This window comes from Pongo pygmaeus, chromosome 3 (assembly GCF_028885625.2).
Source record: "Pongo pygmaeus isolate AG05252 chromosome 3, NHGRI_mPonPyg2-v2.0_pri, whole genome shotgun sequence".
Classification (NCBI taxonomy): domain Eukaryota; kingdom Metazoa; phylum Chordata; class Mammalia; order Primates; family Hominidae; genus Pongo; species Pongo pygmaeus.
The window spans coordinates 164,550,163-164,567,521 of NC_072376.2; the positions used below are offsets into that span (position 1 = coordinate 164,550,163).

The 17,359-nt window shown below is 37.8% G+C and overlaps 1 protein-coding gene across 4 annotated transcripts in view; it reads left to right on the forward strand.

The window, feature by feature from the left end:
* Window positions 1-17,359, forward strand: part of FHIP1A (FHF complex subunit HOOK interacting protein 1A) — a 251,136-nt gene that overhangs the window by 201,269 nt on the left and 32,508 nt on the right. For all 4 annotated transcript variants that reach the window (XM_054484895.1, XM_054484894.2, XM_063664193.1 and 1 more), the window contains one exon: window positions 10,764-10,931. In XM_054484895.1, the coding sequence (XP_054340870.1) occupies window positions 10,764-10,931 (168 nt within the window). The remainder of the gene's footprint in view (window positions 1-10,763; window positions 10,932-17,359) is intronic.

The following is a 17,359-nucleotide window of genomic DNA, read 5'->3' on the forward strand; positions in this document are numbered from 1 at the left end:
AGATCGGTTAATGCAAGTACCTTAAGCACCCAGGGTAGAAGGTTATGAACCCCAGGTTGGAGAAAGGATGGCCTGGTTTTGATGAGTGCTGAGAGAGGGCACTGCCCTGTGCCAGAGTGGAACAGGAAGTGGGAGCTGATACCTGAGAAGGGCAGGTCAGCTAGCCAGCTCTCAGGGAGGGGTTTCCAGGACAGCCTCATTACTTGCTTTATGTTGTAGACTTCTCAAGACATCCATGATCATATTTAACTGTTGTACAAAAATAGCAAACAAAATATAAGTAGTGTTTTGGTCATTTGTGCCACTGTTTTTTTCCAGTAAATTTAAAAAAATTTTTGGTTTTTAACTTAAAAAAAAATGTTAGGTTGTCTCTTATTGGTTAGTTAACAGAAAAGCTAATAGAGAAGTTAGTCTGTCTAGTGTATATTTTTAAACAGATTTCAAACACTGAGTTGTTGCATGAGTAAGTCATGAAGTCAATTTGGTAGGTCACAATTAGCTCTTAAAGTTGCATAAAATAGAAAATATCAGAGTGCATTGCACTTAGTAATGGTGAATACTAGATATTATTGTAAAATATTTTTATTTTGATGAGTCATGGTGTTAAAAAGTTTGAAAACACTGAATGGGAGAATGTTATTAGATTACTTGTTACTTGATGTTACATTTCTGCTTTATCATGGGCTGCAAATAAATGTTAGTTGGTATTCTTTAGTTCTAAAACATTCATTCGTTAATTATTTCATTCAACATATATATTTTAAGCACCCAGTATATGCCAGGCACTGTTCTAAGTGTTTGCTGGGGTTGAGATATCTATAGCAATTTACTTACAAAGCATATCTTATTTCTCTTACTCAGAGAAAACACTGAATCGGTGTGCCTAAGGTTTAGCTGTGGATAACAGAAAACTCCCTTTTATATTACAGAAAACTCCCTTTAACGATCCTTTCATATTCTGCACACCACTTCTATTTACAACTCACTAGTCAAGACATACATAGTAACATCTAGATGCAAAGGAAGCAGGGAAGTGTGGTTTTTTATTATAAGGTCAGGGTTTATTCCCAAGGAAGAGAGGGAGAATAAATATTGGGGAGACATTTAGTAGTGCCTGCCATAAACCTCAAAGCTTCTTACATGTAAACAAAATTTCATTTCCATTGATGGGAAACTGGAAATTTCTATTATTATAATTATTGGAAAGGCACAGGCTTGGCAGGGCCACTGCATAGAGTTGGGCAGGTTGTCTACTGCACAAGGGCAGCCTGCTGAGGGTGCAGATAGGAGAGATGGTGTTCATGTTCCGTTTGCCAGACTTTGTGTCCCGGCATGGGGCTGTGTCCACCCACAGGAAGAGGCACCCTTATCTAATTGGCAGAAGACACCTTCTTCTCTGGCCAAGCCATCTGCTTACCAAACTGTGGGCCTGGGGGGCTACTTTGCCCAAAGAGATCTATTTCTAATTTGCAGAAATGCCCTATATGGGCTGGCTGTGGCTCAGAGGCCAGTCTTAACTAGCCTAGAGGTCATCTTATGCATTTGACCCTGACATACCTGATTCTACCCCTTCTTCTAGTATAGCTCTTCTTGCTTGGTTTTATATTTTTAAAATAATAGAAGTTAGCTGACAAAACTGTGTGCATTGTCTTATCACAGATAGGCACAGAGTAAATTTTCAGAGGTTGAGAAGGTCTACAGGCCCTGCAGAGTTTCCTCATCCCTGACCTCTCTGTAGCACTTCACGTCACTTGTCTTCCATTGTGGGAAAGGAAATTAGTGTTATAAATTAAGCTTACATTGATCTCTGATTTGTAATGGAAAATTAGATATCTTTCTTTTTTCAACTTCAACAAGTGCATGAGGGAGATAATGGTACCAAACAATTGGGTTCTTAAGCATCAGAATTATGAAAAGATAGAAAGGGTACCACCCTCCTTACAGAGAATTAAAAAAAAAAAACCCACACCAAACCCCACCTTATCAAAGGCAGCCAGGTGGTATTCATCTTGGAAACAAATGCAGAGAGTGGAGGGAAGATCTGGTCTGAAAGTTGGTGTGAATCTTTTATTCTTTCCCTGCACTCTCCTAAGAGAACATTAAAAATTTATCAGCAACAAAGGCCCTGCAAGCTTTTCTTCAAGTAAGAAAACCAAAAAGCAAGGACAACAGAGAAGGAGTTTAGTCTGTTTATTTTATCTTCTTGCTATAATTTTCTCTCACCCCACACTAAGTTCTTTTTGAGGGCTTGCTGTCCCCTCATTTTTGTGTGACTTGTGTTTCAGGTGAGGTAAAGCAGGAATCATTCTGATGGGATGCTCCTCTGTGATTATCCAGTGCCAGATGATGTGCAGGTCTGAGACAACAGAGAGAAACGACCAGAATAACTGCAATTATTGAATTTGTTTGGGCAGATGTATGTGTGTTTTCTGCCTTCCCATTGTATTGAGGTCTTTCCAGTGCTCATGGAAAATAAGCTAGGAGTGAAATCTGTCTTTTGTCATCAGAGTTTGCTTTGTTACAGTTTTAGTGTCTAGGAAAATTGGTCTAAACTTAAATTCCACTCCCAAATGATACATTTAACCCATCAGGGAGATTGTGTGTGTGTGGCAGGGGGTGGGGGGTGGGGTGGGGGAGGAGTTGGGGGGGTTGCGTGGAATGGAATGGCAGGCATTAGATGCTTCCTTTTTGCAGTGGTTCTCAGATACTTCATTCTAGAGAAGCTGCTGGTTGGGGTTCCGGCCCATGAACCATTTCCCCTCTACTGTGGGTTTTAAAGTCAGTCTCATCAGCATTCAGTAGTATTGTCTTATTAATCAGGAAGATAAATAGGGAGAAGCCTGAGGAAGTATTTCTTTTTTTTTTTTCCAGTGGATCACTTTTCGAGGTTGCCATAATTCAAGAGCATGGAATGAGTTACGCTCTGTATTTTCAATGAAATGTTATTCACTATAAATGGAAAATTTCCCCTGCTGTTCAGACATTGTAAAATTAATATAACTACCCTGCTAAGGAAGGCATCCCCAACATGGGCTGTGAAAATCCAGTGTTTTTATTAGTAACAGGGCTGCTGATTTCCATCTTGACACACTTATTGATTACTCTGAGTATCTGGCGGTGCATCAGGTCCTTTGAGAATTCATGTTGCAGGTCAGTTGTAGTCATTTCTGCAGTAAGTTTGCAATCTTAAAGGATGAATATGTGTATTATGAAAACCGAGAAGGGGAACTGACAGCCTAGAAAAGGGGAGTCTGAGAGGTTTAATAAGAATTCTGGAATAGCAAAGTTGAGTTTTAGGGGGACAGCATTTCTCCATCACCACTTATTAAGATGAGGGCAGGGTAAGGTACGATTTAAATTACAGCAGGTGGAATTTCCCTTTATAATGAGGAGTACTTTCTTCTGATGCAAAAGATTATGAGCCTTGACTAAGCTGTGTTGCCGAAAGAAGCCGTGTAATCTCTGTTTGAGTTTGAAAGAAGGGTGTCGTGGGTGTTTGTGTTTTGGCAGCCCAGCACCAGACCTCTTTTTCTTTCTAAGCCTGTCTCTCCAGCCTTCTGGTGATTCTGTGAGACACCCCTTCAGTAAATATCTTTTCTGCTTGGACCATCTGGAGTTAGTTCTCATAAGATTGTTGGGACTCAAATAACTGAAACAGTATGCTTAGAATAGTCCTTAGTTACATACTAGGTGCTCAATAACTGGTCAGTGATGTTGTTTTTATTGTTTCTCAAATTGTAACCAAGAAGTTTGAATCAAAAAGGGACTCTTTGTGGAACAATTAGTAAACAGGAAAGAGAAGAACCAGGTGATCTTTGGAATACCCCTCAGATCTTTGTTTCTGAGCCAAAATGCCCCCATATTTCCTTGTTAATTATTACCTCAGGACCATGCTATGAATTACCTTTCTTATGGGGTATTTGGGTATTCAATAGTTAAACTTTATTAGATGAGGTTCAAGTATAATGGATCATATACTGCATTATACTCTAATAAATTATATCATAATGAAGCTGTAGGGTACAAATTATACACACATAGTATAGGAAAGGAGGCTATAGACATAGCCATTTGCTGAATCCTCCAAGGAGAGAGGTTTATGATAAGCAAGCAAAAATAACTTTGGATGTGATGAAAGCAGTAACCCTTCAACTTGGCCAACCCTAGTTGCAGCATCGGCCCATTGGACATAGGACCATTTTTATTGGCAATGACAGCTTTATTCGTGTTCTGTCAGTATTGGTCAGCTTGTCCTGTGGGATTAGAATCAGGTTTAGATTGGCTAACATTGGCAAATACCGATGAAAATATGTTTTAGGGAGTTTCTGTGTCCCCTCTTAACCACAGCCTGTTCTAGGACACACTGAATCTTTGGGGCTGAGGTAGCCCATCCCTTGTGACCACCTCAAAATCTTCTGATTCTATAAAATGCCTGGGAGGGAATGGGGAGGGAGTGGAAATGGATGAGGTGTTCATTTTCTATAAGGGGGGGTTGTACCTTCCCCCTCCACCCCCGAAAATATGTATAGACAGGCAAATTTTGTTCTTTTGCCACCAACACTCCTGCCAACTTCCTGGTCCTTTTTTTTGGCCTCAATTTGGCTTATTTTAAACTGATGACCCAAGTCAGGAAATAATAGCCATCCTTTACTGAGTCCCTTCTATGTGTTGAGATTTATGCACATTCTCTTTAATCCTCTTAATACTTTCAAAGATATTGATTATCCCAATTTTGCAGAGGAGGAAACAGGCTTAGTTTAAATAACACAATCAAGGTTATACAGGTAATAAATGTTAGGATTTGAACTCTAGTTTGTGTAGCTCCAAAGCCTCTCCTTTTTCTGAAAACCACTCTCTATTATCTTCCTCTCGCTGTTTTCCTCAAAACCTCATTTTCTACTCAGAGCTGGCAACCATATTCTCTGCAAGGCTAACATAACTTCTGGTATAGACCTCACATAGGTTCAGGTCTTAAGTAGAACTTCCTAATGCATTTGCCCTCTGCTTACAACAGCAAAACACTCAGAACTGTGTTTTGTTCATCTTTCTGTCCCTAGCACCCAGTACAGAGCTTTCACACCTGCATAAATGTTTGTTGAATAGGGCCATTCCTGATATGTTCCCATTGCGAGGAGGTGTAGGAAAAGTTAGGAACCCCAAAGGAGCAGCATCCATAGCAGTTGACAGTATTCATGACAAGGTAATCTGAACACTGAGAACAAAATGGGAAATGCAGAAAAACAACCAAATCCCAGATACTAAAGTTTGTACTTCGGGGATGGGTAGTCAGTGTTTATTCAGGTACCTCAAATTTGGGCCAGTTAAATGCATTGAGAGCAGCTCCAGGGAAGCAGCGCTTAGTGAGGAAGCCACATGGCCTTGGGAACACCACCACTGCCTGTGGTGTGAGTGGCACTGCCTCCCACATGTGCCTCTTGTGCCTGGTTTTTCCCCAGGCAGACAGACCCCAGCTCCAAATTCCATTGGGGAGATGAGTGGTGTTTCACTATTCAGGGCCTGGAAGGACCCTGAAAAGCCATTTGTTCACTGCTTCCCTTTTCTCCCAGAAGGTATAAATTTATTATACTAATATATTTAATGTATTACAGATCCATTGAAGAAATGCTGGGAGAAAAAGGGCAGAGATTGGCTTTTATTTTAATACACTTTCCTCAAAATATGTTACTGAAATCCTCATTGTAGCCACTCTGTTTCCTCCTTCCTCAAATATTTTAGGAATAAATCAGCAAACTTGCTGACTTTGGCTGTCACCTCCATTCACCTCCCCAGCTGGCCTCTGGCGGTGCTAGCAGTGTAGCGTGTGGCCTAGAGGTCGTGGAGCAGAAGGGAGGCATAGGGGAGCCGACGGGAGGGAGCTGGAATCATCAACTGCAGACTATTTTCAGATCTGGAGTCATTGAACATTTTCTGTCCTGAATTTTTGGCTGAAACAGTAGAGCTGCTTGCTGAGAACCTGGGCGTCTGTCTTCCCTTTTGTACTTAAATGTTCTTCTTGGCGCTTCGTGTCCTTGGAGGGGAGAAGATGGCTGCAAGGAGCCTTTCCAGCTGCTGCCCTTGGCTGTAGGTGGGTGGATGTGCCTCCCACCTTTCCGTTGGCTTGGCTCTCTCTGGCAGCAGCGGGTAGGCTCGTAGCCTGTGTTCCCTGTTAAGACCCTTTCACTCCTGTTTCGTGTGATCCAGCCTTGTCATTCTTTTCCCCTCTGCTGATTTCAGTGGGAGCTTCACTCTGGTTGGACCCACTGGGGCTGATGACTCACTGATAACCCAGGTGAACCAGCAGTTAGCTAGTTTTTTCCTCTGTTATCAAAGGAAAAGCCAAGGAAGGGTGGCTTCTAACTTGGAGAGGGTGCCACAGTCACCTGACCCCACTGCCTGCCACCTGCCTGAGTGACAGAAGGTAGGATCCATCTGTTTGTTCCAATGTGACTAGATCACAAAAAAACAATTAGCAGCTTGGAAATGTATTTTTCAGGACACACATAAACCTGCCATTACAGGGAGGATTCTGGTGCTAATTTAGATGCAAATGGGATCGCCCAACTAGAGCTGATTACAGAAAGGTCAGGATGTCTATATGCTCAATTTCACGCCTACGCCGTGCAATAAGTTAACGTGCTGCTGCAGTTGTGGGCATGATGGCTGGGTTTGGTTCTGGCTTTAATTTTTTTTAGAGAGCTTTGGTTTTATAGAAGTAGCATGTGATGCGTGGTGTCACCTCCTCCCTTCCCACCCACCTCCTTTTTAAAAGAAAACACACCGTCCATTTTGCCTATTTCTGAGAAGCTTGAGTTCTAATAAAAAATAAAAACACACTTTTGGAGCTCTTAGCCTAAGACAAAAAAGAGTAGATTGACTGTAAATTCAGTTGCCATCCTGTTCAGAAAACTGATCTCACCTATGTGTGCACTTCTTCCAGGCCAGACCATGCTGGGTTATAGCCTGGAGCATAGGGAACTGGTGATGAGAACTGGTGGGTGAAAGCATGGCATAGATGATTGTGAACTGTGCTCCTGTGGTGTTTTTCAGATGTTTTTGGCTGCAGCTCACAGTCAGAAATAATATTTTGTATGTTTGCATATATATGTATATTTACTGAATTTGCAAGCAAAGCACATATATTTAATGTATCGTATTATGTATATTTTCAACAAAATATGTATACACAAGTTTGACAAAACAGGACTTGCCCTTACTACATGCAGGGCACTCTAATATTTTCTATTGGAATCTGGTCTAAACCATTAATGAAATAATAGACTGAATTCACTACCCACTGTTGGATCTCAAACTGTAGTTTCAAAAACACCAGCTTAAGAGATTGGTGAAGATTCTTGGCATGAAGAAGGACCCGGACAAGGGCTATAGGAGTGTGGAGAAGATGGGCAGAGATTTATTTCCAAGGATGGACTAAATGGGACTCAATAGCAGTAAAGTCAGGTACCTAAGTCAGGCCTCTATTCTGGAACTTGGGTTGAAAAGTAATCACATAATAGTGCTTAAGCAGATACATTCTTTAGAGTAACAACTGTTCTTATCTTATCAGGGATAATTACTCGTTTGTGGACACTGAGTTTTCTTTAGGTTATTTCAGTCATTGTGGCCCACCTTTAGTATGAAATAACATTCTTAAGCTTTAGTATCCCTAAACTTTATTATTGCGTATGATATGGCAGTAAGGTAGAACATCATTTACTGTTTCTATTAGTATTTCTATGTAAATTTGTAGCTACCTGCAATTCTTTATAGAACAAGTTAAATAAATATTGATAGTCATCTCTAAGACAAAGGTCTTACTTATATTAGCAGCCGATTGTCCATCATGGGTGCATGAAGAAGATGCTACTTTCCAGTCTTGCTAACACTTCTTTGGGGCATTAGCAGAAGGTTTTGTTTTACATTCTGCACAGCAGAGCATCTTTTCCCTGGTGGTTTATTGTTAGCTTTCCAGTGATCACACTTAGGCTCTGGTCTCATCCTCGTTAAGGAGGTTGCCTATTTGGGGGGATTAGAGGAAGTTTCTGAAAGCAAGATAATGGGACAGGAAAAGATTTTCTGGTATAAAAAGCTCCTAAAGGCTCTGAGGATATGGTAGAAGGAAAAGATGGAAGAAGGGAGCCAGATTTTCCTGGTTTGGGTATTAGTTTAAGGTGAGTATGATCTCAGTTTATAAAAATATGCAACTTAATGTTTAATGGACTCGGGTTTTTAATATTTATAGCATGTTATATAAATGCTGTCCCTCCAAGTACTTTCTTAAATCCTCTTAGCTTATAAATGACAGCTTTGATTTCTAAAAAGAAATGAAATCTTTTCATTTATCCAGCCTAACAGTAGTAAACAATAGATACTTAATGCCCTCCTTTCATGTTAGCCCACAAAGACTGAGACTTGTAGTCTAAGGAGTTGATTGCTGTGCTTTCAAACTTACTGAGGTCATGTGTAACTTAAGGGGGGGGGAAAGCTGATGCTACATTATTGGTACAAAGGCTGGAATTCTGTATAACATGTCAGTTCAGCAGTGTTCCATAGATAAGCTGAAAATATTGTGTTACAGAAACTACATACATGGCCTGTTTGGAATGATTATGCAACTTTTTTCTAGTGATCAAGGTTGTTGGGGAATTAGATTTTTGCCTAAATCATTTAGGATTAAGTTTCTGCTAAGGATCCCAAGTTTGCAGTAGTGAAGTGGATGTGAGCTAATGTAGGGTTGTTGTGAGTCATTTCCCCCTTAGCTATGATTGATGACATCAGTTATTACAGAGATCTTTATAAAAAATGTTTCTACTCTCTGGGGCCTTCAGGACACATGTAGAGGATAAAGGATAATTAAAAGTTAAACTAAACTCTGGCAAATATAAATCACTAGATCTTTGGGGCTATCATTCACTCAGGGAGAAGTACGTTCCATGTGCCAGGCTTTGTGCATTGCATTGAGGTAATAAAGAAAAGACACAGTGTGCATCCCAGGGTGGCATTAGGAGTGCTTCATATATGGGACTAGAAAACACTGGGAAACACAAAGATGAAAGTAGTTTGTTTCAGAAGCAGGGGCAGACCATGAAAAGCACTCTTCCCAATGCAATTTATTTGTTAAATGTTTGATGGTTACCTATTTCTGTTGCTATATTTGGGCCACAGAGAGCTTTTTACAGTTGGTCAGATGACATAGTGGTGTATTGAATGTCTGAGAGCTTGCGTTGTTGGCACCGAGCTAGGGGAAGGGGATTTGCGCTATGATATGTACTCAGACCACTGTGGATTGACTTCTCGTTAGATACTAATGCACTGGATAAGCATGCCTTGCTTAGATAAAGAAAACAGACACACTGACTTGGTGTAATATCTTATCCACCTGGGCTCATTTATCCAGAAGATAGCTGAGCACCAAGAACTTTTTAAAAGTAATTTAAACAGCCAAAATAGATGGCTCCAAGCCTTTATGCACAGATGCATCCACTCAGGGCTCATCTACACTTATGTAGCAGATCTGGACATCTGGTTTCTAAACTAATCTGTGGATTTTAAAAGCCGAAAATTAAAAGGGGAAGAGTAATGGAATATAAAAGGAATGGCCCAGTAACCGTAAGATAATGTGACACCTAACACTTTTAAAGAAAGAGAATTAAAGAGGATTTTAAAAAATGGAAAAGGGAAAATAAAAATCACTCAAAAAGTATTGCCATCTGTTTTGTTTAGAATCGCATGCATTTGACTCATGGTGGAGGGATTACTAAGATTTCTAGGGTGTGTGGTATTAGAATCTGAAAGTTCGAACTATTTCTCTGGTGGTTTTCACGCATTCAGGTGTGGCTGTTTCTTTATGCTTCTGCGGGGCAATTGATGACCCTGGGAATGACCTCTATTCATCAAGAGATGGTATATTCTCATCTTAGGAGGACAAAGATGTATATGCTAGCTCTTAAAATACTCCCAATAAAAATGTTTAAGGTTAGAATTTTGATACTTGAAGCATCAAATCCTCGGCTTCTTGAAAAACTTGGCTCTTCAGAGTCTTATTCACTGAAAAATTGACACTTTACTGCATGAGAAAATTACACCAGGTAGCATATATTAATTTGTATTATAAAAAAGTCACAGTTACTTTATAAGCACTAAGTTTTTCTAGTACTTTATAAATAACATTTTATGTGTATTATTCAGTTATAAAAAATTTGACATGCAGCTCTCCAGAAACACATCTGAACATCTGTAGCACTTTGTGTCTGTACTGCTCCTTTGCAATTTATATGATCATTTTGCTTGTTATAGCTCATCTTTCTGGGCATAAAGAATGTTCTTATGTTTTCAGCTCCCCGTACATAACAGGTCCCAGTAAATGTTTATTGAATGACTAATAATGAAACAAGTTATTCCGAGCTTTCTAATTAATCCTTTACTAACCATGTAAATACTTTCCATTATCTTTTTTCTTCATTTTTGATTACACTCTAAAATCTTTATGGTATTTGAACTGCATTTGATGATTAGAGTTACCAGAACACTTGAATTGATTTTTTATGCCTTTCTTTTTCCTTATTGAATTAAAGGGTGGAAACAGCATGAGGTATTGTGGAATGTGAATAGGTTATGGGCTTCAATAAAGCTCTGAAGTGTGTTTTCGTGGGCAGGTGTGTTCTTGCCTTGATGAGGTCACTGTGGTGAGGCTGGGGCCATGGGAGAGGTGTGTATCACAGCATCAAGAGGATGCTCACCTGTGCTCACTCTGTTGTTGGTCCTAGGTGACTGTGGAAGAGGTCATGACCACGACTGCATATCTGGACCTTTTCCTGCGTAGCATCTCTGAGCCAGCACTACTTGAGATCTTCCTCCGTTTTATCCTATTGCACCAGCACGAGAATGTCCACATCCTAGATACTCTCACGAGTCGAATCAACACCCCGTTTCGGGTAAGGAGAGTGCCAGAGGAAGGGAACTTACAACTCAGAACAGATTTCAGGAGAGTTTGTTTTGGGAATGAAATTATGAATATTCTCTTTTGCTCTCCCTTCCTTCCTTCCTTCCTTCCTTCCTTTCTTTCTCTTTCTTTCTATTTTTGGTTGTTGTTGTTTTGTGGCCATTACCTTCTTTCTATTTGGGTAGAGATGAATGGAATAATGCATTTTGCTCTCAGGGATCCTTCTGTCAAGAGGTGACACTTACTGCCTTTCCTAGGACATCTTTCGCTATTTCCCTGTTTTAGCACTTTCTTCTGTAGAACTAGCAGAATGCACTTCTGTAGGAGCAAGATGCAGGGGAACATGTGGGCTTAAGCACAGATAAAGCCAAGGAACCAGAGTGCATCAAGTCTGGGTGTTAGAGATCATGTTCCTGTCTATGAGTTTTCTTGAAATGGAAGTTTGTAAAGTTGTGAATTTGGGTGGTCATTCTTCATTTTGAAGCTCTGATTAACTTGAAAAATATTCCTCCCCAAAGGCTGTCTCTGTTTAATTGCAATTCTTGTTTTAAAAGCAAAAGAATGAGAATGTATATATCATTTGGTTTGTAACATATATAGAGATAATATATAACAATAATTGCACAAAGAGGGGGAAGAGGGAATACACTTATATAGGAGTAATATTTCTATATTTCAGTAGAGCTAATTTAATATAAATTTGAAGTAAATTCTGATAAGTTAAAATGTATACTGGAAGCCCTAGAGCAACCACTAAGAAAATAACTTAAAAAATAGTGGAAAAATCATTTAAAGGAATTAAAATGTTATACTAGGGAAAATATTCAATTAGCACTACACTTAACAGCAACATAATACACATTCTCCTCAACTGTACATGGAATATTCTCCAAGACAGATCATGTGCTAGGCCATATAACAAGCCTCAGTGAATTTAAGAGGATTGAAATCATGCAAAGCATGTTCTCTGATCATGATGGATGGAAATTAAAAAATTATTGACAGAAAGAAATTTGGGAAGTTCACAAATACATGGAAATTAACACACTTCTAATCAGTGGGTCAAAGAAGAAATCACAAGGGAAATGAGAATTTACTTTGAAATAAATGAGAATGAAGACAAAATATACCCAGACTTACGAGATACAGTGAAAGCACTGTTTAAAGGGAAATATATAGTTGTGAACACATATGTTAAAAAGAAAGAGCTCAAAGCAGTAACCTAAGCTTCTGCTTTAACGCACTGGAAAAAGAAGAGCAAACAAAGCAGGCAGAAAGAAAACAATAAGGATTAGAGCAGAAATTAATGAAATGGAAAATTTTAAAAATGGAGAAAATAGGTGAAATAAAAAGTTGGTTCTTTGACAAGATTCACAAACCTTTAGCTAGGCTGAGAAAAAAAGAGGGAAGTCTCAAATTACTAAAATGAGAAATGAAAGAGGAGGATATTACTATCAACCTTACAGAAATAAAAACAATGACTACTATGAGCAACTGTATGCCAAAGGATGACTTAGATGAAATAGACAAATTCTAGAAAGACACAAACTTATGAAATGGAAAATCTAAATAAATTTATATCAAAATAAGATTAAAATAGAAATTTAAAAAAACTGCTCACAAAGAAAAGCCCAGACCCAGATGGCCTCACTGGTGAATTCTATCAAACATTTAGGCACTAGTTAAAAAGTAATGTCAGCAAAATAGTGGAATAGGAAGACCCAGGCCCTTATTCCTTCACAGAGAAACCCACTTAACAAAAATTTATGGACCAAACTACCTTTGTAAGAACTTCAGAAACTTTGTAAGAACACCAGTTAAGAGGTTGTAGCACAAAGCCAAGAAGAGACATATTGAAGTGTGCAGGAAAATTGGTGGCATTATTACCTGCTCTAGCTGTGCCCCTCCCCAACACAGTGTGGCAAGATCCAGAGAAAACTCCAACTACTGACTTTTACCTTGTGAGGGAAAGAAAAGAGTGAATTGCTTGCTTCACATTGCTTCTTAGGTTCTGTCTGTTTATTGGGAAAAGAGGAATAAAATAGCTGTAAGACACACAGAAAACAACAAAACGGAAATAGTAAGTCCTTCCACCTCAGTAATTATTTTAAATGTAGATGGATTAAACACTCCAATCAAAAGATATAAACTGGCTAAATAGATAAAAAACAAGATCCAAGCATATACTGTCTAAAAGACACTCACTTTCGATCTAAGAACATGCATGAGCTGAAAGTCAAAAGATGGAAAAATATATCCTATACAAATGGTAACTAAAAGAAAGCAGAGGTGGTTGTACTTATATTTAAAAATTAGACTTTAAGATAAAGAGACAAAAAGGACACAAGAGATAAGGAATGACATTATGTAATGATAAAAGGGTCAATTCACTAGTAAGATATAAATATTATATGTAATATATGCATGTAAAAATTATATATCTGTATATATATGCATGTAACATCAGAATTCCCAGATATATGAAGCAAACATTGACAGAATTACAGAAAGAAATAGACAGCTGCACAATAATAGTAGGAGACTTCAATGCCCTACTTAAATAGTGGATAAAAATATCAGACAGAAGATAAAGAAGGAAACAGGATTTGAACAACACTATAAACCAATTGGACCTGACAGACATATACCAAATACTCCACCCAGCAATGGCAGGACATACGTTCTCCTCAAGTGCACGTGGAACATTCTCCAGGATAGACCACTTGTTAGGTCACAAAACAAAGTTTAACACGTTTACAAAAATTGAAAGCACACAAATAATTTTTTTCTGACTGCAATGGAATGAAACTAGAAATAAATAGCAGAAGGAAAAGTGGAAAAAATTATGAATACATACAACTTAAACAACACATTCTTGGGCCAGAGAAGAAATCACAAGGGAATTTAGAAAATATCTGGAGACAAGTGAAAATGAAAGCACAGTATACCAAAACTTATGAGATGCAGTGAAAGCAGTACTAAGAGGGAATTTTAAAGCTGTAGACACTTAGGTTAAAAAAGAAAATCTTGAAGCAACAGCCTAACTATGCATCTTCAGGAACTAGACAAAGAAGAATGAACTAAACGATAAAGATCAGAGCAAAAAATCAATGAAATAAAGAATAGAAAAACCAATGAAACCAAGACTTGGTTTTTTAAAACAACAGCAACAATATTGATTGACCATTAGCTGGATTAACTAAGAAAAAAGAGAGATGACTCAAATAACTGAAATCAGAAATGAGAGAGGCGACATTACACCTTATGCCACACAAATAAAAAAGAGCCTACCACAAACAATTATACACCAACAAACTGGATGACCTAGAAGACCTAGATACATTCTTAGAAACACATAGCGTATCAAGGCTGAATCATGAAGAAATAAAAAAAAAATCTGAACAGACTTGCCTCAAGTAAGGAGATCAAAGCTGTAATGATAATTGAAAAATCTTAAAGAAAAACCTAGGACCAGATGGCTTCACTCTAGTGGTCTACCAGACATATAAAGAAGAATTAACATCAGTCCTCCTTGAACTCCTAAAAACTTGAAGATCCAGGAACATTTTCAAACTAATTTTATGAGTCCGGTATTGCCCTGATACCAAAGCTAGACAAAGATACTTCAAGAAAACTAGAGGCCAGTATCCCTGATGACTATTGATGCAAACATCTTTAACAAAATACTAGCAAAAAGCATTAAACAGCACATGATAAGGATTGTATAACATGACCAAGTGTGACTTATTCCTAGAATGCAATGATGCTTCACCATATGAAAGTCAGTCAGTGTAATATACCACATTAACAGAATGAAGGACAAAACCCACAGGGTCATCTCAATTGATACAGAAAAAGCGCTTGACAAATTCAACACCCTTTCATGATAAAAGCACTCAACAAACTAGAAATATAAAGAAACAACTACAACATATTAAAGGCCTTATATGAAAAGCCTGCAGCTAACATCTTACTCAATGGTGAAAGACTAAAAGCTTTTTCTCCGAAATCAGGAACAAGGCAAGGATGCCCACTTAGAGGTCCTAGCCAGAGCAATTAGGCAAGAGAAAGAAATAGAAGGCATTTAAATTGGATAGAAAGAAGTTAAATTGTGTCTGTTTGTAGACAACATAATCATATATATAGAAAACCCTAAAGATGTCACCAAAAAACTGTTAGAACTAACAAGCGAGTTCAGTAAAGTTACAGGATACAAAGTCAACGCACATAAATAACTTCTATATATCAACTATGAACAATTCGAAAAGGAAATTTTAAAAAGTTCTTTATAATAGCATCAAAAAGAATAAAATACTTAGGAATAAACTTAACTGAGGAGGTGAAAGACTTGTGCACTGAAAACTACAAAACATTGAAAGAAATGAAAGAAGAACAAATGGAAAGACATTCCATGTTCATGGGTTGAAAAACTTATTTTCATTAAAATGGCCATATTACTCAAAAGCAATCTACAGATTCCATGCAATTTGTAACAAAATCCCAGTGGCATTTTTTGGGCAGAAATAGACAAAATTTATATGAAATCTCAAGGGACCCTGAATAGCTGAAATAATATTGAAAAAGAAGGAAAAAGTTGGAGAGCTCACATTTCCTTAAAACAGATTACAAAGCTATAGTAATAAAAAACAGTGTGGGACTAGCATAAAGACCAATGAAACAGAATAGGAAACAGAATGAAACAGAAATGAACCATTGTATTATGGTCAAATGATCTTTGACAGGGGTGCCAAGACTGCACAATAGGAAAGGATGGTTTCATCAACAAATGGTAATGGTAAAACTGGATATCCACATGCAAAAGAATGAAGTTGAACCCTTACTTTACACCATATAAAAAAATTAACTCAAAATGTATCAAAGACCTAAACATGAGATCTGAAACTACAAAACTCCTAGAAGAAAACATGGAGGAAAACTTCATAGCAATGGATTTTGTAATAATTTCTTGGATATGACACCAGAAGCGTAGGGAAAAATAGACAGATGGGAGTACATCAAACTTAACAATTTAGGCATATCAAATGAAATAATCAACAAGATGAAAGGGCAACCTACAGAATGGGAGAAAATATTTATGAGTCATATATCTGATAAGGGGTAGTATCCAGAATATATAAAAAGTTCTGTAACTCACCACCAACCAAAAACCCAAATAATCTAACTTAAAAATAAAGTACTTGAATATTTCTATGAAGAAGACTTACAAAGGACCAAAAAACATATGAAAAGATTAGAGAAGTGCAAATCAAAACCACAATGAGATATTATCTCATATTCATTAGGGTGGCCACTATCCAAAAAACAGAAAAAGTAAGTGTTTGTGAGAATGTGGAAATACTGGAACCTTTGTGCCTTGTTTATGGGAATGTAAAGTGGTGCAGCCATTATGGAAAACAGCATGGAGGTTTCTCAAGAAATTAAACATAGGATTAGTACATTATCCAGCAATCCCACTTCTGGGTATATATCTAAAAGAATTTAAAGCACGATCTTGAACAGATATTTGTACACCCATGTTCATTGCAGCATCATTCACAATAGCCAAGAGGTTGAAGAAACCTAGATTGTCCATTGATGGATGAATGGATAAGAGAGTATGTTATATATGTACAATGGAATGGAATGTTATTCACCCTTAAAAAAAAGAAGGAAATCTTGTCACATGCTACAACACGGATGATCTTTGAGGGTACTATGCGAAGTGAAGTAAGCCAGTCACAAAAAGACAAACTGTAGGATTCCACTCATGTAAGGGATCTAAAATAGTCAGACTTAAAGAAACAGAGGGTAAAATAATGGTTTCCAGGAGCTGGGTGGTAGGGAAAATGGGGAGTTGTTCGGTGGTTACTGAGTTTCAGTTTTGCAAAATGTAAATGTTTTAGAGATCTGTTGCACAACAATGTGAATATAGTCACCACTAGTGATTTGTATGCTTAAAAATCATTGAGATGTTAAATTTTATGTTATGTGTTCTTTATCAATTTAAAAAATGAATAATTAATACAAATTCTTCACAGACTCTTTCAAAAATTAGAAGAGGAGGAAATACATCTAAACTCATTCCATGAAGCCAGTGTTATTCTGATTCCAAAACTAAACAAAGACACCACAGGAAAACTCTACACTAACATCTACTATGAATATGGGCTCCCCAGTTCTCAATAAAACACTAGCAAATGAAATCTAGAATAAATAGAAAGGATTATACACTATGATCAAGTGGGATATATCAAACTAGGATCGTAAAGCTGGTTTAAAGTCTGAAAATCGATTAATGTAATACATTGTATCAAGATAAAGGAAAACATCATGATTATCAACAGCATACTCAACAAACTAGAAATAGAGGGAACTTCCTAGCAATCTGATAAAGGGCATCTATGAAAAAGTCAGAGCTAA